This window comes from Paramormyrops kingsleyae, chromosome 14 (genome assembly GCF_048594095.1).
Source record: "Paramormyrops kingsleyae isolate MSU_618 chromosome 14, PKINGS_0.4, whole genome shotgun sequence".
Taxonomy (NCBI): Eukaryota; Metazoa; Chordata; class Actinopteri; order Osteoglossiformes; family Mormyridae; genus Paramormyrops; species Paramormyrops kingsleyae.
The window spans coordinates 10,882,425-10,905,786 of NC_132810.1; the positions used below are offsets into that span (position 1 = coordinate 10,882,425).

Here is a 23,362-nt window from a genome sequence, read left to right on the forward strand (position 1 = left end):
TGATTGCTTTTTTCCTGAACAAATACTGTACACACAACCCAGACGATGACCTATATTTTCTTTGACTGCCTGAGACTTCTGCCCAGCAATGTAAGTTATTTTTTATATTAAAGTATAAAAGTATAATAACCAAATTATATCACTCTAACTTAATTCTGATAGCTAAACGGCCTTTATCCGTGAGATTGTTAATCGAACTGTATACTTTATGTACTGTATCTATGTTTTTGGACAGGGTATGGACGCATAACTTATGACTAAAAAAAAACATCAATCCACTAGGTGGCGGCATTGTTAAAACGATGCCGGGAAACCCGCTGGTACGAAGGCTTTCTTAAAACGAATAATTTCGCACGAAAATATATTTAATATTTTATTTTTTTTGTAACATATCTCAACCCTCATTTGCAAAGTATTTCAAGTCAACTACTTTATAGTAAGCCGTAACTTTTTCAGTATACAAGCACAATAAAACGAACATTGGCTGTAATGTCTTTATTAATAACCTTTATGATTGCTAGCTAAATATTTCATAGCAAATTAAGGGAAATCCCAACTTATGTGAAGTTGCAGATGTGTTTTTGGTCCGTCTTAGGCGGTCGCGTCACTTATGAGTATTACAACGCCTTGGTCCAAATGCATTTTTGCAGGGAGGTACCACGTGAACTTCAACATCAGCTGACGGCGCAAAGCGAAGGAGAATCGGTGGACCGTTCAGCCAGGAGCGCGCATGCGCACTGAGCAAGATCCGGGCTTGGGGCAGGATGAATGCTAATTTTCAAGATGGCGGCGGAGGGAGGAGGGAAGGAGATGAACGAAATTAAAACTCAGTTCACCACCCGGGAAGGCGTCTATAAACTCCTCACTCACTCCGAATACAGCCGCCCAAACAGGGTGCCTTTCAACTCCCAGGGCTCAAACCCGGTCAAAGTCTCCTTCGTAAACGTCAACGACCAGTCTGGCAACGGCGACAGAATCTGTTTCAATGTGGGCCGGGAGCTCTACTTTTATATCTACAAAGGCGTCAGAAAGGTAAACAGGACGTTGCGTTCGCTAAGTTTCTGTAGCTCCGGTGTTGGTATTTTTGCCATGAAGCCCGAAATCGGTGCCGCTTAGTTTACCTCAATTGGACTGACGCAGCCCAAGTGATAAGCGGGCACCCGGGTCTGTGAAAGTGTTATGGCATGCAGCGCTCAAGATGACAGCTTTCAGCGGACTCGCTTCGGCTTCCCTCGGGTTGCCTGCTATTTTATTATAGTTTTTCAGTTTTCCCCCCTATAATGTGTAAGCGTGGAGCGAACTTGACGGTTCTTCCGGTTGGATGGTCGCAGTGTGACACATGTTCGACCCACATGAGTACATCGGGGAATTGTGGTGGTGCGGTGAGGACATGAGGTGTCCAGCCGCCGTCTGCCTCTTTGGTCCCATGACGATGCCGTGTGTCGGGAGATCGTCCCGCATATCCCTTGGCTGCCGGCTCGGGTGGTGGGCTTCTGGGGAGAACCGATCTGCCCTGTCGCGCCGATGCTTGCGTTCTGTGACCGGGTCAGTGGGAAGGAAACTCTCCTGCTTTCGCTAGTCGCAGTGATCTCATCTTTTCTGTCATGGCGAAATGGCTCATAACAGCAGGGGATGGTGCGTTTCTTTGGATAATAGGGCGTCCCATGACAGAGACAGGCCAATGAATTTATGAAATTGAGATTTATTAACACCAGGTGAACGTAAATATTGTCTCGTCTACACTGTCTGCCTGTCTTACCTGTTATCTAAGTCTTAACAGGAAATAAGTGATGTGGTTGCCACACCTTAAATATGTATAGTATGTGTATCTGAGTGGAATATTAGCCAGTAGCTTTAACTATTATTACTAGTGAAATAAGTGCCCCATATGACTAAAATAAGACATTATTTGAATGATGTGACTTATCTTAAGAATATCGTTCAAACCCTGTATGCGTTGTAAAATAATATAGAAGCAAAGGTTAATATGCAGGTAAGGAGAGAGGACATCTCTGCAGACCTTGGATAATTCAACTTGAGAATTATTACATAATCCAGATTCTACTTTGTGGAGTGTGAACCATTCCCTGCTATCATTACAAGTAAGTACTTTGCCCCCAAGGCGCTGAGGTCACCTTATAGATATTTTCTTCAATGGTTTGAGAAGTAGGCCCTCACTTGATCACTGATGTCAGTCAGCTGATTTTTAGCTTCCCAGTTATTGGGTTTTCTGAGGTGAAGCATTGTTTACCACTTCCCTGGACTCTACTCTCCTCCTATACTCCAAAATTGTTTCTCAACCTGCTCCTTGGGGACCCACGAGACCCCTGAGTTTTTGCTCCCTACCAGCTGGAAGGAAGCAAAAATGTGGACTGTTGTGACTGCTCTAAGGAGATGTCTGTGACTGCTCTAAGGAGATGTCTGTGACTGCTCTAAGGAGATGTCTGTGACTGCTCTAAGGAGATGTCTGTGACTGCTCTAAGGAGATGTCTGTGACTGCTCTAAGGAGATGTCTGTGACTGCTCTAAGGAGATGTCTGTGACTGCTCTAAGGAGATGTCTGTGACTGCTCTAAGGAGATGTCTGTGACTGCTCTAAGGAGATGTCTGTGACTGCTCTAAGGAGATGTCTGTGACTGCTCTAAGGAGATGTCTGTGACTGCTCTAAGGAGATGTGCTTCAGGTCGATCTGTGCCTCTGAACTTTTTTAAGGTGTTACAGTTGTGTTCCCTCCAGTGGGCTGGCATGCTCTCCAGGGTGTTTCCTGCCTCATGCCTTATGCTTGCTGGGATTGGTTCCAAGCTCACTATGACCCTGCATTGGGTGAAGTGGTTATGGAAAATGGATGGATGAGTGTATGACTAAGCCTGTATTGCTGGTGCTCTTATTTATGAGTTTACAGTAGTCGTTCAGCAAGCTTTAAAATTTCAGTGAACCCTGTGATGGTGATTTTTTTTTTTCCTTGAAGTAATTAAACATTTACACGAGAGAAGCAGCCTCCCTCCCTTTTTGATGGTCTTTGGAAATCTTCGCTCCTTATGTTCTTGTTTGTATCCAACGTGTGTCTGGTATATCGAAATGTACAGGTATTCTTCTGCTGTTGTATCAGATCGATGCTGCTTTTGATGTTGCCGTTCAGGATGCGATGGTGAGGCTAGAGCTTTTGACTGTCTGGACACGTACAGATATTTCTTTGTGCTCATCTGACAAAATAATGGCAATGGTTTAAACTAGGGGGCTCACTTGGATTTTCTGTTACTGGACCTAGACCCACGGCATGTCATTTAAAATGAGTCTTCAAACATACCATCAGTGGTGTGTGTGTGATGGCTTGTGTGTTCTGCTTGCTTCAGAAGTAAATGCATAGAAACAACATTGATTCTGTCATTAGGTGCCCCAAGGCTTCTGTTTCTGTATGTTGCATGAATTAGTTCCGCAAATTGCTGGCAGGTTGATCACTTGGACTGCCCCTTTGGAAGAGTTTATAGACTCATGTAATAGGTCTTTGCTTTCTTTCAGCTAGCTTTAACAAACAAAAATACCATCTGGCCAAAAGTGGCTGTTTAACGCTTTCTGTTTTTTTTCGGCAGTAAACTAGAGTAAACATGAACTCTAGTACGAAAAGCCCTGTGTTGTGTTAGTAGAAGCTGCGCAGTTTAATGAAATCCCCTGTTTTGTGTGTGAGAGAGACGCAGACAGTGGGCATTTGCTGTTCCCTAAGGTTCCTGCGAAGTAGATGGGACCAAAGGAAGTCGTCTTTGGCTGATGGGATATGTGCACGTGACGATATTACATTTCTGTCCAGAATACAGAACTCATTGTCAGTGTCTCACCCCCACGTCCCATAATGAAGTCCATGATTCCAAGGATCTTGTTTTGCTTCCGTCTCCATGCGGTGTGCTGGCTCAGCTAGGCTTCCTCTTTCCAGCGTAGACTGGTTTGGCTACGCTAACAGCCTTTTGTTTTTCTGGGATGGGAGGGGGGTCTTGGAAGACCCTTTTTTTGGACCTCAATATCCCAATGTCACTCAGTGTATACCAGTCTCCCCCTGCCTGTCTGATTTCAGAAATCCTGCAATTTCAGATGTCCTTGATTATGAGAAAGATTAGTAGGCAGTCTGTTAGCTCTTTTTCCTGAACAGTTGCCCAGTAAAATTTATTACTTATCTCCTCTGAATTCAAAATATCATCCTTGTAAAGTTTTCCTCTCACACATCTCATACTGCTCTCTGAGTTAGGAAAGTTTGGTTGTATATTTTAAGATCCAGTAGTTGTTTATATGTGATGCAGAGGGCAAATTAAAAAATCCTTTTGCTAACATCTGTAGATGCGCATAACACACAAATCGGTAGGTAGATGATCAGTGGTGTTTAAATCTTAAGTATGCGAGAATGATTTGGAGTGATGGACGGGTGTCCTTTCCTGGATGCGAGCCACCTGCTCAGAGCTCTTTCCCCGGCTGGTTTTGGATCACTGCCCCTCTTAACTGGATAAGTGGTTTCTGAACATTTATGCATGTATGTGCATGACTGATGGTGCAGAATTTACTGAGCATGTGACCTCCGCATCTGGTTGTATTGTGTGTGAAATATGTAGGTCTCTTCCCAGAAGTGTGTGTGTGTGTTCGTTCAGACTGGAGTCTAATTTGAGGAATTTGTGTTGTCCGAGGGGATTGTGGTGACTGCACCGACGTCGTGCTGTCACTGTGTAGTTTCGTCACTGATTTGGAGGGCAGACCTGGCACCTTGTAAGGGCCAATCTCAAAAGTGACTGAAGGTTATGGAGGGTACAGGAGTGTCAAACACTAGCTTAAATAGAGACCTGTTCTGTGGCTCTTGGCTTGTCCTTGTGCCGTGCAACTGTATTGGTAAATGACAGTGTCCCTCACTTGCTCTGTGGGGGTGATTTTTCACAACGCCCTGTTTGCACATTGGAAAATGGGGTGATTTGGAGCTGTTTTACCATCCAGAGCTGACATTTGCATCTTGTAGTGTCTGCTGTGTGTTCCTGGATAGGCCCTACTCAGCATGTGTTGTTTGATCGGGAGGACAGAGCCTGTTACATCTGTGTGTATTCCGAGTGCAGGGTCTGTCAGCACCACTTGGCAGCAGTGACCGTATTTGCAAATGCAAGGATTTGTATGGTGTGTTTGACTTTTTCTTTCTGTGCCCAGTATCTGATTTTTGAGCCTTCAATTCTTGTTGGGTTTTTTTATGTGATGTAAACTGGGGAGGAACTAGCAACAACTGTGGAGGTGTTTGATGAACTTTACTTTTTTAGTACAGGGATGTTAACATGAAGGGCACAGTTCGTGTTCTGCTTTGCAATAGTGTAAAACATAAATGTTGTTCTCAGTAATACAGTTTAAAATGTGAAAATAACACATCTTTGAACACGCACAATTTCAGGTTTTCTGTCCATTTGGAAAATCCGTTTCTGGGGATTTCGCCCGAGATGAGAGATTGCCGCCTATGCATGAGAAATGATTCTTTTTCACTCCGTAGATTTTTGTTCTTTTTTTTCCCTCCTGATACCAAAATGCCACCCTGTGTTTCTGTCCCATTGTAGTGCCACCATATTTTAATGTGATGCATATCGAGGCAGAAACACTGCAGGAGTGCATCTAATGCAGAGAAGTAGTTCACTTTCAGTGGTCTCCTTATCACTCTTCCTAGCATGCATTGTGATTCTGGAGAAAATGGTACTGCTTTATCCTTACTGCTGAGATCTCCATGTGGGACTCCTGCAATTGGGCTGAATGTTGATGGACAGGACATAGTGAGTGGAGTATTTTAGCTTAGCTCTAAAATGCTAATTTAAATTGGATCAAATGGTATGTTTCATTATATACATACACCCAAGACAGCTAGGATGGTTCAGGTGAGGTAAAGCCGCTGTGGGTACAGTCAGTGTCCCACCCTTGATAGTACAGATGGAGACTGTGTAGACAGCAGGCAGCACTGGGAAGAACCGGAAACTCAGTGAATATACAGCTCTGTAACTGGATACGTGTGTTGGGTGAAGGGCCTTTGCTGTTTGTAGATCATGGAGCCTCCAAGCAAGCTTAATGCATCTCCAGCATGGTCGGGATCTGATGGTATGTGTTTTTTTTTTTTTTTTTAGTCTTAAAATGCGCCGTGGGGGGTCAGTTCAGCAACAACAGTTCGGCTTGTGTTTCGTAATGTTTACTGCATTAATGCCCCACGTAATGTGGGTTTTCCACTTCCTTTTTTAAACATTATTCCTCTTGTAGAGGGAGTTTGATGTACCAGTGGATTGTTGCCCAGTGTGGTGGTTGGAACTGTGGTATGTTGTACACTCTGATCTTGTTTTATGAGGCACCCAGACTTAAAAATAAGGCCACTTTCTCTCCGTTTCCATTGTAGAGAAATCACTTTAATAACCTACTGCTTTTTATGTGTTTTTAAGTTAAAGGTAGGGAGCTTTCATCAGTTAGCAGTCAAGTCATAGGTTAGTGCATTTGATTTGCTTTAAATAAGAGACCAGTTCGAGACACCTGTACCAGCTACTCTTGTCTTTAGGTCAGATGGTTTTATTCATTTTTATTGTATTTTTATATCTCTTACAAGACAGTGGCGTACGGTAAAATGGCATGACTGGCTGAACAAAGCCTCTTTCACATTGCGCTGACTGCACTTCCTTTGTGGGAGCCGGGACACAAAGTCTGAAAGACTTCAGTGTTAGTCATGAAGTGGACACTAACAATTGGATTCCCGTGACTCTCTCCTGCAAGCCGCCATTGTGTGCGGCTGGAAGGCTGGGTCCGTGTTGGTGCCGAGGGCGGCAGAGAAATTTGGGCAGGTATCGAGTGCAGATTTGAAGCTGGTGTTTGAATGTACTGGCCCACACCGAAACCCAACTTCTATAGGCTTCTAAGCTTGGGGTCAGCCCAATGCTGTTAGGAGCTTCCACAGAACTGGGTGGCCCCACGGAAGCTAATGCTACTAAGGCTTCCTACCAAAGGAGCCCGAAAGAAGGTTCGAGAAACTGGGGTGCAGAGACGAAAGGACCCTGTATTCGTTTCTGTCTTTTGCGTTGTAATGGCACACAGTGTCCTGCGACTTGGCTGTCGTGACCTTTGATGGCAGTAGACCCAACGATGGCATCGTTCCATGTGGGTGCAGTTACTGCGCCGCCCTCTTGTGTTTTAATTTATTTATTGCATCAAGGAAGGAAATAGGCCTTGTTCTTTTTTTGGCTCCAGCGTATTAATAATTGTGCTAGCAAGCAGAAAGAAGTCCTCGTTGTCCCCTGTTTAAATAGGAACAGGGACACAAATTGGTATATATGCCACTTTCTGGAAATATCTTTTGAAAACCCATTATTTTGAGAGACCGTTATTGGTGAATCAGCAGGGTGTAACGCCTTTTTGTTGCGTGTATGTGTGTGTTTTCTGAAACAAACCGTCACTGTACGATTGAGGCTGTCCGTCAATGAAATGGGTATATGTGATATTTTATTTAAGGAACTGGGGTGCCATTTGTTCTGAATGATGACGAATAGCCTCGGCCTGAGCTGTTTGCATTCAGTTATTTCCAGTTTTATTGTAGAAAGAAGTGCATACAAATTGAGATCTATTAGAAAGCATGTCTGATTAGAATGGGTGGCATTTTCCTGTCTCCATCAATAGGATCCCGCTTGCAGGCATCAGTGGGGTCTTCGAAGGCCGCCTAAATGGCTGTCGTTTAAATGATTAAGACGAGCACTTGTGAACTGATACCAGCACAATGTTTGTTTGCAGTGTTGTTCTTGTTCTGAAAGACTAACTCAGTTTCAGTGAGCAAGCAGCTCTTAAGGCTGCCCTGCATTCTGTGAGTTTGAGGGGAATGTTGGAGATGGCGTATGCTGGTGTGGTGTTGTGCATAAATCCCTTTGTGTCGTGCTGTTCCGATTGCAGCGTCTGTGTCGGCCAGCCTGGCGACGTTGAGTGAAGAGACCTGTGTGCTGTTTTTGGGTGTTTACACAGGGCAGGGGTGCGGGCTGTATCTGAAGCCACTTATTTCTTTATAAGTTAGGGTGACGTTCTTAGTAATTGCCGTGACAGTAAATTAAGATTAAAACAGGAGTGTGCCGTACAGCCTGAGGATGGAGCAGCTTGTGATGCTGTTAGGCCTCGGAAGGAGACCTGTCTTCTGTGGCTGCTTGCTCTGCTTAGCCACATCTGCTGTAGGCGTGCGACATGAGCCTGCCCTGCCGCTAGCAGACCACCGAGGGATCAGCATTTGTCCATGTCGTCCCTCACTTGCACTGAATCATCAATGATATTGTTTCTTTTATGTACGTTAGCATTTTAAGTGAATGGATGGTCACTGTAAAATCACAGGATAATTGGCATGTTCCACCTTCGCACACACTGTGCTGTCAAATTTAGCAGGGTTGGTCTACCAAAGCAAATGGAAATAAGTTGCCTCAAACGTGTCTTTCATGGGCTCTAGTAGAAAGCAGGTCACATGACATTCAATCTGGGAAATAATTAAATTTGGTATTGGGTATAAACTGCAGTGTCGCCGTTTAAATAGCTTGTTTTGAAAGTATACTCATTTCTGCATGCCGGTGTGCGTGACTTTAGGTCTGACTGGTATCTGCATGTTTGGCTAGATGCCTGGCCTGTACAACGCGAACACTGGTAAAACAAATTAAACTCACATCAGTAATCATACCCTTCAAGGCTGTTCATAGTAGTCTGAGTTTAACTACAACCTTTTTCGATCCCATGGTGTTTTTAAGAGAACCGGAGCGTGCAAAATGTGGATTAAAATAATCTTCAGAGACACAGAAGCAGAAACGCTGTGGACATGCTTAAGTACACCTCCCGGACGTAGCTGAAGCGTAGTGTGGCCGGCAGAACTGGCCCAGATCTCAGGCGAGTCATGCAGCCCGTGAACAGCCAGACTGTCTGTACTGACCTCTTTCGTATTCCTCTTTAAATGTACTTTATATAAGAGATTATGTGGCTAGGCAAAGCAATTGTGTATTATAACTAACTTTCATTGGTTTACTTATTTTTTTTTCCCCATGTGTTTTCCCTGGTATATTTTGGTTAATATCTCCTGTTTCCCAGCTTGTTCTATTTTTCCTTTATGGCCTTTCTGGTTTAGCTCAGTTAATGAAATGTCATCTTTCCTGCAAAACATAACATGAAATATGTGTTCACCTGCACTGCAAGGCTGCTAAAAATGCTTCACATATTCTTAGAGGAATGTACCTTACTGTCATACTTGCATCATGTTAGGCTTTGCGTCAGACGTGTGCTGTTATGTCAGTTATACTGCATGAATCACCTCATGTACTTAATTTTCAGCTGGTGAAAATTCACCTCCATTTTCATTGATTTTCTGAAATGTTTTTCAATATCGGAACATAACTGAACGTACATGTTTTCCCTTGAGGATGTAGACAATGAGGGAGTCCCTTGGAGACCGAGTCCTCGTCACGCCCCACGGGTGACCTTTTCTAAGGTCGCACTCATTTGAAAGTGCAGCATTTCTTGCGCGATCTTAGGAACATAGATGTCAAATGTTCACTGAAAGTTTCAAGTAGCTGTCAGAGCAATAGTGGAGCAGCTGCCATACCGAGGATTCTCTTGCAGACTGAGCGCTTTGAAATGTGTGTCCATTTGAGTCTCTTCCTTCTGACGCCTCTGGTATGAGCTCTGAGAAGCTTTTAGGCCTAAAAATGCTTTATGTGCCCTGAGCTTTTTTTTTTTTTTTTTTTTTTTTTTTTTTTAATTAGACAAATTAGATTTCAGCGATGCCAGCCTCGAAAGAGAGCTGCCAAATGTAGGCATGCCTCAATATGAAGCTGATCTCATTCTTGCCGGTCTCTGAGACACTGGCGCCTGGACCCTGAGGGCTTTGGCAGGGAGCGTGGGAACGATCGGCAGCCTTGTCCAGTTGCACTTTTGTGGATCGGTGAGCAGGTGACTGCAGCATGATTTTTTTTCCAAATGTAGAAACACCTAGTGATAGTATACTGTAGGCATAGAGAATGTCCTTGAGTTGCACCCGAAGTTTTCCTGAATTACCTGTCTGTGTTGTTTTGACACTGCAAAATTCAGTAAATGCATAGTGTCCCCCGTCTTAGGACAGCTGCCTGTCAATCTTCGCACTGCATGCAGTGCTGTCACCCGGCTGAGGTTGGTCAGTATCATCGTGGTTGAACCTCGTGGATCCTTCCCCATCCAAAACCTTTGAGCTTCAGAGGAGGTTACGTGCTTCATGTATGAACCAATTGACTGTATGTGGGTTAGGTTCTGGCCATGTCTGAGCACTGCAGCATGTAGGAACCCAGTGTCCACATGCTAACAGGCTATCAAAGCAGAGCCCTCACTGACCATGGGGGGAGGGCCAGCTTCATTGTGCTGCTTTACTGTGAGCTGTGTCAGATCTTAAAAAATGCATTGCAAAGTGGCTTGTTTGCTGTTTGTTTATGTGCATGCACTGGTCCCCAGGTACCGATTTTTGAAACGGCTTTTGGTCTTGTATCAAAAAGACATGACAAAACACGAGCCTAGCAGGCTCTTTTTGTTACCTGGCGCTGGCACATTTTCCCAGGAGTTTGTTAAATGTGTCCTGGAAAAATTAAGTGTGCTTAATTAAAGGTGTTTGGAGTCAGTGGAGCACTAGTATCTGACAGTCCTGCATTTTTGTTGGAACATAAAGTAAACCTGTGAAAAGTGTCCTCGGATGTATTGGCCCACAAGCTGGCGAGTTGAAAACGCAATTGTAACTTGAGCCGACGTCATGAGGTGAATTCTGCTTTTCTTGGCGTGACAGGTAGTGTGTCCTGCTTTTCACCTCCTTCTTCATTCAGGTTAGGTACCCTAAGGACATGACTGTGGAGTCCATCTTGCATTTATATTGGCAGTCTCTGTCATGCAGCTCTCCTTCCCAAATCAACAAACCGAAAGAAGCTTTCACTGAAGGCCTAAACTCTGGGCTTAGGAGGCACCCAGCACACAGTGGTAGCCTAAACTGCATTCTTTGTGAATCAGAAGGTGCCCTCATTGTGACAGAGTGACTCTCTATCCCCCAGCACATGCGTCTGACCTGCTGAGTCGATACCCGAGCGAGTGAGGTTTGCGGATAGTTTAGGATACCCTTCGATCTAATGTAAGTGTATCGCTGTGTGTGGGGGACTCGTATGCTGTAGTTGTGCCATGGGAGCCTGTCGTTCCATGTTCTTTTTCACGGTTCAAGTTGTAAAACACGTTCTAGGCCATTACGACGAGAGGTGCATCAACTTCTCACCAGGGTGTCGTGAGTGGGAAGATTTAGCAGGAATGTGTTTCAGGTATGGTGACAGTTTCTCTTTCACTCGACCTGAATAAGCAGCCACCTCCCCTGCCCAGAGGTCCTGGGAAGGCACGGCACGGCCTGGCCCAGAGCTTTAAGCTCTCCATCTGTATCAGGACTTGGCTCAGCAGGAAAGCCCATCACAGGGGTATGCGGCCTGCGGCTGCTTCGCTTGATGATGTGATGTTTCAGGACAATGTGGGCAGCCTTTCGTCACACCGCCATATTTATAGTTACCTGCAGGATGATTGTTATTCTCATGTCCGGCAGGGAAGTGTCCTGCCCGCTGTCCGTCGGCCTAGTGGCCGTACTTTTGAGGGGGGGAGTTCGGGACCTGGTGGCACCTTCCGGCTAGCTGCTCATTAGGGGCCCATTACTGGAAGCGCTCATGCTGTAAACACCTGGGCAGGACGTACACAGCCCCGTTATGCCGTGGTCTCCTTCACTGACTCTGTGGGGTCGTTTGCTTAATCTGCTGCAGCTCTTGCCAGGTCTGATTAGCAGGGGTCTGATTTCACCGTTGTCTTTTTAAAATGTTGATGTGATTTTTTTTTCCCCGCTATTTGAGAGCCTGCCTCCAGGTACCTTCATGTATTTTCGGATTATCGTTATTAGGCTCAATTCAGGAGACTGTGTGGCCTGTGGAAAGTCCGCGGGTGCTTTTAATAGCCGTGTCGAGTGGGCAGTCCTGTGGCCGCAGTGTCCAGCCAGCTGGTCTGCAGTCCACTGAGAGTGTCGGCCGGCAGAGCTGATTAGGGGTAATCGTTTCTTCCCCCTTTTATGGCTGTGTAACTACTAGGCTTGGGGCAACACACAAAGCAGCACCTCTGCCATATTCTGAAGCCCATGTTGAGTGTAAGATAAAGGAGTAGTTTTCTATTCCTTAGGACCCAAACTAATTGCACTATTATGTTACCAACCGGCTTGATACAGATGGGCGAGTAAGCTGGTCTCTTGCTTAAAGCACCCGGGTTTTTTGGACGCCTGCCGTATTTGATTTGGTAGGAAGCTCTGCAGGATGCTGCATATGCCGACCTCGCCTCCCATTTATTTATTTGGTCAGCAAGGCTCTCAAAACCTGATCAGCCTGTGTTGCAATTTCTGCTTTGAAAAGAACAACTGTGTTTATTTAGCCTTTAAAATGCTGAATTTCTTTAAAAAACCGTGAGCTGGTGCAACGTCACCAGCCAGCTGAGGCTCAGTTTAAATTCTGCAAGTTTGCCTCTGCTGGTCTTTAATCCCTCCTGGTACTTGAAGCCTGATAGTTTGTTGTATTTTTAAGTTTAAATCTTTTGTGGTGGGGGGGAATTATTCCTGATTCTCAATTCCTGAATATGTGTGTAGGTGATGGACGGAGCATTACAGGTGTTGAAATAACTGTATGACTTGTTTATAAGGACATGCAACATTTTGTCCCGGGGTTTTACCAAGTGAAGATCAGCACAGATGTTTCTGTATGGGGTAACCAGATAAACCCATGTTCAGCAGGCGGTGACTTAAATAATAAAAGTTTGGTGGGAGGTCTTGCAATTTGGCCTTTTTGATAAAGCGCTCGTCTGTTGACTTGAGCAAGCGCAGTAGGGCCGGCATTTGCTGTTCAGAAGCTACATGAGGATTGAGGGCAGCTGACATGACTGTATACATCAGGCACTAAGAAAGCCACCCAAGTGGCCCAGAGACCGCCCCTCCTGTGATAGTGCTAACGCCGCCCGTGGCTCATCTGTGACCGTGGCTTGCTGCCCCCTCATGAATGTATGCATAAATACATACCATAAGGCAGTGTTTCTCAACCCAGTCCACATTTTTGCCTCCTCCCAGCTCCCTGCTGGCAAGAATGTGGACTGTCTGGGGGTCCCTGAGGACCGGATTGAAAAACACTGGCATAAGGCACCATCTCAGACTGTAGTTGATGTGGCGGAAAAACCGTGTAATATGGGTTTAAGGGGATGGGCTGGGTGGGTTGCCAGGTTATCAGTGTGGTGGAAATGAACAGTTGGTCTGTACAGTGCTAGCACCCCCCAAGCCCCCCCCCCCCCCCCCCCCGCAGCTGCAGCCCGTGACCCATGGGGTGTTGTGGGCCATGGGCACTCAGCAGATGCTCTCACAGGCACCCAGGAGACACAAAGATGCAAAGAACCTGATATTTTAATATGTGGTTGCACATAAATTAGGACTGTGGATATAAACTGTCCCATGAAATAGGCAAGTTATATATGATGTGGTTCTGCTTTGTCTTCTGTGTAATTCAGTAGTACAGTGTTTGTAATTTTTACTTATAAAACATATTTTTAAATTTGACTGTGGCAAGTTGTCTGCTTTTTATCTACCAACCAGACCAGTTACCAGCTTGGGAAATTAGTTCCTGACTGTTTTTCTGTATTGCAGTAATTAGCTTAACTGCACTTGGCGTGGAATTGGAAGCTCTTGTCTTTTCGGCAGACAAAGTGTAAGAGGGCCCCTAGTTCAGTGCAGTAAGGGCCCCTAGTTCAGTGCAGTAAGGGCCCCTGCTGCTCTCGGCCCATAAATGCCGAGCGGCTCTGTGCTGGCAGGCAGACGGCCGATGTTTTGAGTTAATTCTGCTGACGCTCCTCCTTTGCTTTGTTTGTATGTGTCTGTCTGCACTCTGTAACTGTACACTCAGTTCTGCTGCGCTGGGGCACAACCTGACCATGCGGCAATGTGTCCAAATAGGACATGGCGTAGTGTGAATGCCACGTAGCACTTCACCCGAGGGGTCACAGCTCTTCCATCTTGGGGGTCAGGCCTTGGCTTTATAAACAGGGAGCTGTTACTCATCGGAAAGTGGGAACAGCCCCCTGTTGCAGGGGCAAGTGATGGACCTGTTCCCGCCATGTCCCGTTCTGCTCTCCCCACCCTGCCCCACCCCCGTCAGAGGGGTGATGGAACCGCTCACCCGCCATGTCCCGTTCTGCTCTCCCCACCCTGCCCCACCCCCGTCAGAGGGGTGATGGAACCGCTCACCCGCCATGTCCCGTTCTGCTCTCCCCACCCTGCCCCACCCCCGTCAGAGGGGTGATGGAACCGCTCACCCGCCATGTCCCGTTCTGCTCTCGTTGCCCCACCCCGATCGCAAGGGTAAGAGAGAACTGCTCACCCGCCATGTCCCGTTCTTCTCTCCCCGCCCTGCCCCGCCCCCATCAAAGGGGTGATAGAACCGCTCACCTGCCATGTCCCGTTCTGCTCTCGCTGCCCCACCCCACCCCAGGGGTAAGAGAGGGCCACTCACCCACTCTGTCCCATTCCGCTCTCGCCACCCCTCTCCCACCCCACCCTGCCCCCCTTGCAGGGATAAGAGAGAACCGCTCACCCGCCATGCCCCGTTCCGCTCTTCTTCTCCGTGTTGCTGCGGAGCTGGGATGGGATGGGAATTTCAGCATGCGTGACCTCCTCTGATGGGGCCAGATCCAATCTCGCCCTACTAAGCGAGGCTTCCTCCCACTCTCTGCTAGATGGTCTTTTCTGTTCATCCAGGGTCACCTCCCTCCCTTCCTCCCTCCCTTCTCTAACCCCCTTAATTTCCTTATTTACCTCTACACCCCCCCCTGCCCCCCCGCCTCAGCCAGCAGTCCTCCCAGAGAACATGGCTGGCAGCTCGACCTGATTACGATTCCTGTGTAATAGTTCTGCGTGCCCCCCATGCAAGGTTTCAGCCGATGCCCCCCGAGCGATGGTACAGTGCAGCTGTCTGGTATTTGCCTCCCCTCTGTGTGGCACATTTAGGAAGAGCAGGTTCCCCACAGCGTGCCCTGTTAGTCCAAAGCGGAATAGGATCCCTCCACTTGTTTTTATGTTCTGTATGGGACGTGCCACCTGCTGGCTGGTACGCACACTGCAGGATAACCCACTTTTCTGACCATCACCCTTGTTTGAATGAAAACTATTTATTCGGCTGGACAGATGCTCAGCAGGGACTTTTATCCTCTGCACAGTCTGTGCCCCCCCATCCCCATTTTTCTTCATTTGAGTAAAATCCATGTGGACTCCTGCACCAACTTAACATTTCAACCAAAGTGCTAATGCTAAATATTTTTATTGTGAAACAGGCAATTTCTTTTCATTGTAAACCCCAGAATGAGTGTATCAGCCTGAGTTGTTTCTTGCTTGTGTTATGCGGACCCCGCCAGGGTGTCGTCTGTGTGAATGGGGACATGTTCTCTCAGCACTGCACTGGGCTCACTCCGGTACCAGCTTAGCCCCTCGCTCTGCTGATTGTAGGTGATCAGGCAGCTGAAGGCTGGCCTCTGACCCGCCTGCCACCTCACGTAGTGGTTCGCTGCTTGTGCTTCAGCCATGTGCGTCGCTCCCTGCTCTGATTGTTTTCGTGTTCACATTGTTCTGTTTGAGTCTCATTGGTAGTCAGCTGTGGTGAGGCAGAAACGCACGCCTGCCCACACGCACAAGAGCATGAATGTTGCTACACCCTGTGCTTGACCTGTTCTGATCACTGTACTCTGTAGAAGACCCCAGTAGGGGGCACTGTGGTGACCTACAGATGCCAGGCTGGGCTGTATAGTTTCGGATCGTGTTTTTCTCAGTCTCTCTCCTGATTAATTCCTCTGAACTGAGTGTGAGGCTAGAAAAATCAGGTTGTTTTGACAGGGTGAGTATAAATAGTCTATGGTCGCAGTCCATGTATGGTGACTCTTATGAAGCACTTTTGTGTAATGGTAAAAGGGGTAGTTTGATCTGTATTCTTGTATAATGCATGCAGGCGTGCCTGCGTGTGTGTGTGTGTGTGTGTGTGTGTGTGTGTGTGTGTGTGTGTGTGTGTGTGTGTGTGTGTTTGTAATGATTACATTGTGGGGCCAGATTTCTCCACAATGTGATTAAAATCCTGTTACTTTTTACCATTTGTAGACATTTTTCTGGTCCCCGAACTCTGAGTGATAGCCTAGCAGCGCTCTGTGTGTATGTTTTGTATGTGTGTGTGGATTATGTTTATATTACATTGTGGGGACCAAATGCCCCCCTACAATGTGATTTAAAACTTATTTTGACTCTATGGGGACCATTTTTCAGGTCCCCACAAAGATCTGTGAATGCAGTCAAAAAACTAAAAATGCCAAAGGTCTCATATTTTGTTTGGCTACTTATGGTTAAGGTCAGGGCTGGGTAGTGTTTAAGGTCGTCATGTTGGGATTAGAGTTTTCCCCATAGAAATGAATGGAGAGTCCCCACAAAGATATAATTACAAACCTGTGTGTGTGTGTGTGTGTGTCAGAGTGATATCCCAGTAGCCCACTCTGCAGATCCTGTGACCTCTGGGCTCTAGCCCACCTGTCTCCAGAATCAGGGTGGAGATGATAGTTCTGACATACCTCCCCCCCCCACCCCACGCCGCCCCCTCAACATCTATCAAGCTGAGCTTTGCCCCTTCCTAAGTACTTGCTTCCCTATAAAATGTGTGGCATGCTCCCCCACGCCCCAGCACACCCACACTTCATTGCCCTTATATTCATATTTGGAACTTTTGTGCTGATGAGAGCTGTAAGTGCTTTAAAAAACCAGCCCATCTGCCTGTGCCACGTTTGTGATGTCATTTCCTGATGACCTTTGGCCTCCGCTCAAGCTGACTCACCACTCTGTAGCCGACTCACCTCTTTGTCGACATGCAGCATCCTGAGCCCTTTGAAATGTCTCCTGACACAATCTAAAGATCTTGGCAGATATGAAATGTTTGAACTTCTCTTGGCCTGGCTGGTTTCCATTATTCCCAGTGAGTATGCAGGGTGGTCAGGTCAGGGTTTAAAAGTGAATGGTTTATTTTTATTTTTTTTTCGGTTTTATTTTTCAATAAGTATAGACCAGAACCTTCTGTTTGTCAGCTTAAAGTGAAAGTCAGTTTTCATAAACCAGTATGTTAGTCTCCCAGACTCTCCTTCATTTGGCTGTTATGTCTCTCTAGATGAGACTTGCTCCTTGTTGTTTGCCACCGTTTGGACAGTGAAATGTTGGGATTGTATTTGCTGTTCCTACCAACAGACCATCCAGTTGCTTTCATCATGGTCATGAAAATTTCATCCCTTCGACATATGCTCTCGGTTTGCCCGCCCGTTGGGCTAAAGCCAAAGCTCTTGCTGTGGGCATGAATTGTTATAGTTACCCAGTATTTCCCACAGTGCTTTGCAGGCATGTTCACGTCTGAATTTCGAGCAGCCATGCAAAGCTGTGCCAAGAACCAGATCTTAAATTACTGTCAAAATAACAAAGAAGGGCAGTTAATTTTTAACTTGTTTTTAATTTTTATTCACAGCTGCTCAGTTCCCCTGAGTGCATTTGCTGCAGTTTCATTTCCATAAAAATAAATATAAACCTGCAGAATTTAACCGTGTTATCTGATTAACAGGAGGTCTTATTTCTTATCTGTTTAAACAAAGAAAGCCTAGAAGCGGCTTATGTCTGTGTGGTTTGTCGCCCTTGCCTGAGTGTGAACTCCAAGATGGGGAGGGTCGGGGGGGTTGGACATATTTAACGAACTAAATGCGTTTTGTTGCAGAAGTCACTCCCCTTCCTCTGTGCTTTGAATCAGTAGCTTCCTGCTGTATTTTCCGGAGCATGTTTCCTAAGTGGCCATCGAGTCTCTGCAGTCGAGGTGCAGTGCTGGGGGGTGGGGATTGGGGGGGGGTTTACTTTGGCTGCCTTCCTCCTTGATGGCTTCCCTGGGATTTTCCCAGATCGTTACACAGAAATGCAAAAGTCGCTTCACGGAGGCATGAGCACCCTGATCCCGCTCACTGTGCATCCTTGCCACCCCCTACTCACCCCCCACCCCCGCAGGCCGCTGACCTCAGCAAGCCCATAGACAAGAGGATATACAAAGGAACGCAGCCCACCTGCCACGACTTCAACCACCTGACGGCGACGGCGGAGAGTGTGTCGCTGCTGGTGGGCTTCTCGGCCGGACAGGTGCAGCTTATCGACCCCATCAAGAAGGAGACCAGCAAGCTGTTCAACGAGGAGGTAAGAGGCGGGCTTGCTCCAGTACAGCGGGTCTTTCCGCATGCATGTTGGTTTCATCTTTGTTTACTCCTCTCTTAACCGATGTCATGGTTCCTCAGCTCTGCAGAAAGAGCTGTCAGTAATGGGGACAATGGAAAGTGTAACTCTCATACACCATGTCCCCCCTCCTCCCAAAATTAGATGAGCTGGCTGCACCCAGTGCCTTTCAGATTCCACAGCCGAGAAATGAGATTATCGATGGTGCTGATGTTTATCGGGAATCATTTGGCTGAGCGAATGGGGAAACGTGTCTTTCTGAAAGAATAGCGGAGCCAGAGATCCGGCTGGGGAAGTGGTGATGGATTGCTGGGATCAGGCTCTCCTAGGGGGGCGCGCCCTGTCGCCGGAGCAGCCGATCGGATAGTGCTGTTAGAATGTGATACGTTTGGCATGTATGCTGATCAGGGCATTTACCGAGCGCTTAGTGACACTCCTGTCTTTTCTCCCCCTCAATTGCTCCCTCTCTGCACGACGTCTTCCTTCAGAGGCTCATAGACAAGTCGCGGGTGACCTGCGTGAAATGGGTGCCCGGCTCCGAGGGCCTCTTCCTGGTGGCTCACTCCAGCGGCAGCATGTACCTCTACAACGTGGAGCACGCCTGCGGTACAGCGGCGCCCCACTACCAGCTGCTGAAGCAAGGCGACGGCTACGCCGTGCACACCTGCAAGAGCAAGTCCACGCGCAACCCGCTGCTGCGCTGGACGGTGGGCGAGGGCGCGCTCAATGAGTTCGCTTTCTCGCCCGACGGCAAGTTCTTGGCTTGCGTGAGCCAGGACGGCTTCCTGCGTGTCTTCAACTTCGATGCCGTTGAGCTGCACGGGACCATGAAGAGCTACTTCGGGGGCCTGCTGTGCGTGTGCTGGAGTCCCGACGGCAAGTACATCGTGGCGGGGGGGGAGGACGACCTGGTCACCGTCTGGTCGTTCCTGGACTGCCGGGTCATCGCCAGGGGCCATGGCCACAAGTCCTGGGTGAGCGTGGTGTCGTTTGACCATTACACCACCAGCGTAGAGGAGAGTGACCACACGGAGTTCAGTGGCAGCGACGAGGAGTTCCAAGACCAGATCCACTTTGGCCGAGACCGGGCCAACAGCACGCAGTCGCGGCTCTCCAAGCGGAACTCCACGGACGGACGGCCGGTCAGCGTCACGTACCGGTTCGGCTCGGTGGGCCAGGACACGCAGCTGTGCCTCTGGGACCTGACTGAGGATATCTTGTTCCCCCACCTGCCGCTGTCCCGGACCAGGACGCACACAAACGTCATGAACGCCACCAGCCCGCCCCCGACGGGCAGCGGCAACGGCGGCAGCGGCAACGGCGGCAGCAGCGCTGTGAGCAACAACCCCGGCACCAACGGCAACAGCGCCCCCTCCGCCAGCAACCCAGTGGCGGGCTCGTTGTCCGCTACGCTGCCGCGCTCCAACAGCCTCCCGCACTCGGCGGCCGGTGGGGCCAACAGCAAAGTGGGAGGGGGGGGCACGGACAGCGCCGTGGCCTCAGGCGTCAGCAAGTTCGCCACGCTATCGTTGCACGAGCGCAAGGAGCGACACCACGAGAAGGATCACAAGAGGAACCACAGCATGGGGCACATCAGCAGCAAGAGCAGCGACAAGCTCAACCTGCTGACCAAAACCAAAGCGGACCCCGCAAAGACCCTGGGCACCACGCTGTGTCCCCGCATGGAGGACGTGCCCCTGTTAGAGCCTCTCATCTGTAAAAAGATAGCACACGAAAGACTCACGGTCTTGATATTCCTCGAGGACTGTATTGTCACAGCTTGTCAGGAGGGATTTATTTGCACATGGGCGCGGCCCGGCAAGGTGGTAAGTTCCTGTGTCGAGACCCAAAGATAGACAAGCCGTGTGAAGGGGCTTGTGTGTGCAGGAAATGCAGCCCCTGTGTAACACGCTCACGCTTAGTGACGGAGCAGTGACAGGAGCCCCGTGGTTTTAAGTGTCAGCGTAAGTAGTCACCACTGCTTTGTGGCTCGAAATTGAGCTTAAGTCCATACTGCATTTTCAACCAGCCAGTTCTTGCAGGTCAGATATGAGTTAAGTTCAGGGACAGTACCAAATGACTGTATCCTTTGGAATAGCCTGAGGCTACCCCCCAGCCCAGAATGGTGCAGGTGGTGGACCAGTTGATTTACTGGAAAACTCCATTTTACACCCACAATGGGTAGATCTCAGTGAAAGAACTGAGCCTTATCTTAGTGTCCCTCCTCTTCTCCCGCCCCCCCCAGGACAGGGAAACAGAGCAAGGAAGAGGTTGGGGGGGTGGGGGGTGGGTTGATACTGGGTCAGTTATGGTTGAGCAGGTTGGTCACTTTGCAGATTGTCCAATGCAGCTGTCCATGTTTTCCTTTCCAGGGTTTATTGTCATCCCAAAACCAAGCCAACTCTCCCAGCGGGACAGTAGTATAGCCACCATATTTGTGCTGCTAAGAGACCTTCATCACCGAGATGTACTGTCGCCGGAGCCTGGCGCTGTCTTTACCTGCACAGCACTGCAAGCTCCGGGGGTTCCCCCTCCCGCCCCGCCCCTCCCCGCCGTGTCAGAGCCCGCCAACCAATGGAGAAGGTTGAAGGGCAGGTCTGGGTCATGGTTCTGGACACTTTATTTATTTTTAATGTTTTTTTTTTTTTAACCCCCTTCCCCAGCTGCTTCAGTTCCTTACCTTCTGTCACACTTCCATTCTGTAGTGTTTTTTTTTGTCCACTGGTTTTTGCAGCCCCCGCCCCCCCCCCCCCCCCAAAGGAAAGCAGATCGATATCCGCTTCCCCTGACTCATGAGTACTCAGCCGATAGTGATAGAGAGCGCGAGATGAGAAAGCACCCCCCCTTTCCCGCCCCAGTCCCCAAATTAGATTCTCACAGGTTGGATATTTTGCACTGATCTTTGTCTTTGTTTTCTGAATACTATACCGGAACAAAACCGCGACGTGACGCCATGAGGGCGGCCCGGTCCAGCCCGGCCCGGATGCATTTCGGCTCACGGCGAGTCGTCAGCTTCAGGCTTGAACCTTTGAATCTGAAAGTTGGATGCTGCAATCATAGTTTTTTAAAAAGAGAAAAAAAAGAAAAATGTTTGCACTTAATAGTTTGTTTAGAAGAGAATGGCTTTACAATTGTTGGGGTGTGCAAGGGCTCCCAGACAGTTATAAGGTGGAGAAAATGTTAAATGATTAAAACCTTTGTATCTATTGAGCATTTATTTTAATATTGTTTCAGATTAAAATCTGCTCTGTATTATATGTATAATATTGTAATTCAGTGATTGATGGGGCAAAACAAATGATCATTACACTAGTGGAATTTGTCTTCATTAAAGGAAAATAGTGATATTTCTAATGCAGAATAATATACATATTAATATTAAAGAGATCTTGAATATACAGGTTTTGTTTCTTTTCTGTTGTACAAATAGATCATTCAGATGTATTTTTCTTAATTAAATGTTTGGTATAGGAGATCCCTTTATATCAGAAGCTCTAATCCTCAAGAAGCTCTAATGTTCCAGATTCATCAGATGTACGTCAGTGAGGCAGAGGAACAGCGAGAGCCTGCATTTCGAAGCTCAGGAAGTCCAAGGCAGGCCGAAAGCATCCAGGCATTCTTATTTTGCTTAACATCAGCAATGCTGTTCTGTGTAACGTGAGGTAGCATTCACTAGAAGCCGCTAGGCCCGTGGTTCCGCTTTAGGAGCACTGTCCGTGTGACACTATTAAAACCTTTTAATGTACCTCGTCTTGTGACTTCTGCTGTTTGTCAGTGACGTCAAGGTGAGACACTTGGATGGAGGCTGGACTGAGTGCTAGAATGGAAGGTGTGTTTGTGATGTGTTTTTGGTGTGGCCAACAGCTGAGCCGATCCTGTGGTCTGTGTGGATCCCAGTACCGTGACGGGGACGCTGTGCTGTAAAAATGTTGCCGTCCTTCTGATGAGATGTAAAACTGAGCTCCTGACTCTCTGAGGTCATAGAAGATCCCTGGGCATCCTTTGAAAGAGTAGGTGTGGTATCCCGATGCTCTGGTTAAAACTACCTACTGTAGCCCTTTCAAATATGGCCTCCTAATCATCTAACTGGTCAATTCTCGCCTGCCTCTTCCACCTCAGCCACTCTGTGGTGAGCGCACTGGCACAGAATGGCTGCTGTCACATCATCCAGGTGGGGGCTACACAGTGGTGGTTCAAGAGGCTCCCCATTGGTTCTGTAAAGCACTTTGGATTTCTTGAAAAGCGCTATATAAATGTAAATGTAACATTCATTCAGAAATTGGTGCGGCTTTATTCAGTGTTGAAACACCGTCAGTTCGATGGGATTTGTCCTCAACATGTTCATGGGCTTGCTAACACATCGATAGTTAAATGTCAGAGCTGCCAACGTTGTTCTTGCTAACATTTAGTGGTCGAGGTTTATGGTACCGTCCCTGACGGCAGTATGTCCAGTACGGAGGTTTATATTTCGTGGCTCTGTCCACCTTCCCTCCAAAATGAGTTCTGTGCTCTGTGGTTGCACTTCTGCTGTGGTCTCATCAGACCTCAGATGAATGTGAATGAGGTCCTCTCTGGTGTCTGAGCTGTGAACCTGCGCTTCAGAGCGGTGCGCTCTACTTTTATTGTTATCCATCTTCTGTCAGGTCCTTCTCTAACTCACGCTGGGGAGAAAAGCCTTTATCTTAACATTCATTTATGTTTGCCGTGCGTTTTTTTTTCCGTTTTTTTTTAACCAAGTGATCACCTTCTTTTATTTCACATATAATACAATAGACAGGTATGTATTAGATAAATACTGTTGAGCTGACATAATCAGATTCATTCATTATTAACGTTAATAGTCAGGGGTGTGTGCTGCAGTGCTCACTGGACTCCCTGTGGTATTTATAGGAATCTGAATTTATTTATTATCTGGGGAAAGGTTGAGAGGTCGAGCCGTGTTTGCTGTCGTTCTGTAAATGTCAAATTTCATTTAGTAGTCTGCGTGTTTGTGTAGGCCGCTATTCCAGCCATGTTTATTGAACTTCCTCTCT

At 47.5% G+C, this 23,362-nt stretch overlaps 1 protein-coding gene across 5 annotated transcripts; it reads left to right on the forward strand.

Moving 5' to 3' along the window:
• Positions 1-704: 704 nt before the first annotated feature.
• Positions 705-22,074, forward strand: LOC111852499 (WD repeat-containing protein 20). 5 transcript variants are annotated; one of them, XM_023828498.2, is made up of 5 exons: positions 8,622-8,881; positions 9,751-9,937; positions 18,111-18,293; positions 18,818-20,155; positions 20,702-22,074. In XM_023828498.2, the coding sequence occupies exons 4-5, from the start codon at positions 18,905-18,907 to the stop codon at positions 20,753-20,755; spliced, it is 1,305 nt and encodes a 434-aa protein (XP_023684266.1). In that variant the 5' UTR covers positions 8,622-8,881; positions 9,751-9,937; positions 18,111-18,293; positions 18,818-18,904; the 3' UTR covers positions 20,756-22,074. The 5 variants fall into 5 exon arrangements, with proteins under 5 accessions (XP_023684263.1, XP_023684266.1, XP_072555407.1 ...); XM_023828495.2 differs by lacking the exons at positions 8,622-8,881; positions 9,751-9,937 and adding an exon at positions 705-1,032; XM_072699306.1 differs by lacking the exon at positions 9,751-9,937.
• Positions 22,075-23,362: the final 1,288 nt, after the last annotated feature.

What these genes read in the sequence shown, in the direction of transcription:
- LOC111852499 (XM_023828495.2), top strand. Translation starts at nt 769, where the DNA reads ATGCTAATTTTCAAGATGGCGGCGGAGGGAGGAGGGAAGGAGATGAAC. An exon ending in TCTACAAAGGCGTCAGAAAG is followed by an intron (nt 1,033 to 18,110) that starts GTAAACAGGACG and finishes CCACCCCCGCAG; the next exon opens with GCCGCTGACCTCAGCAAGCC. An exon ending in GCAAGCTGTTCAACGAGGAG is followed by an intron (nt 18,294 to 18,817) that starts GTAAGAGGCGGG and finishes GTCTTCCTTCAG; the next exon opens with AGGCTCATAGACAAGTCGCG.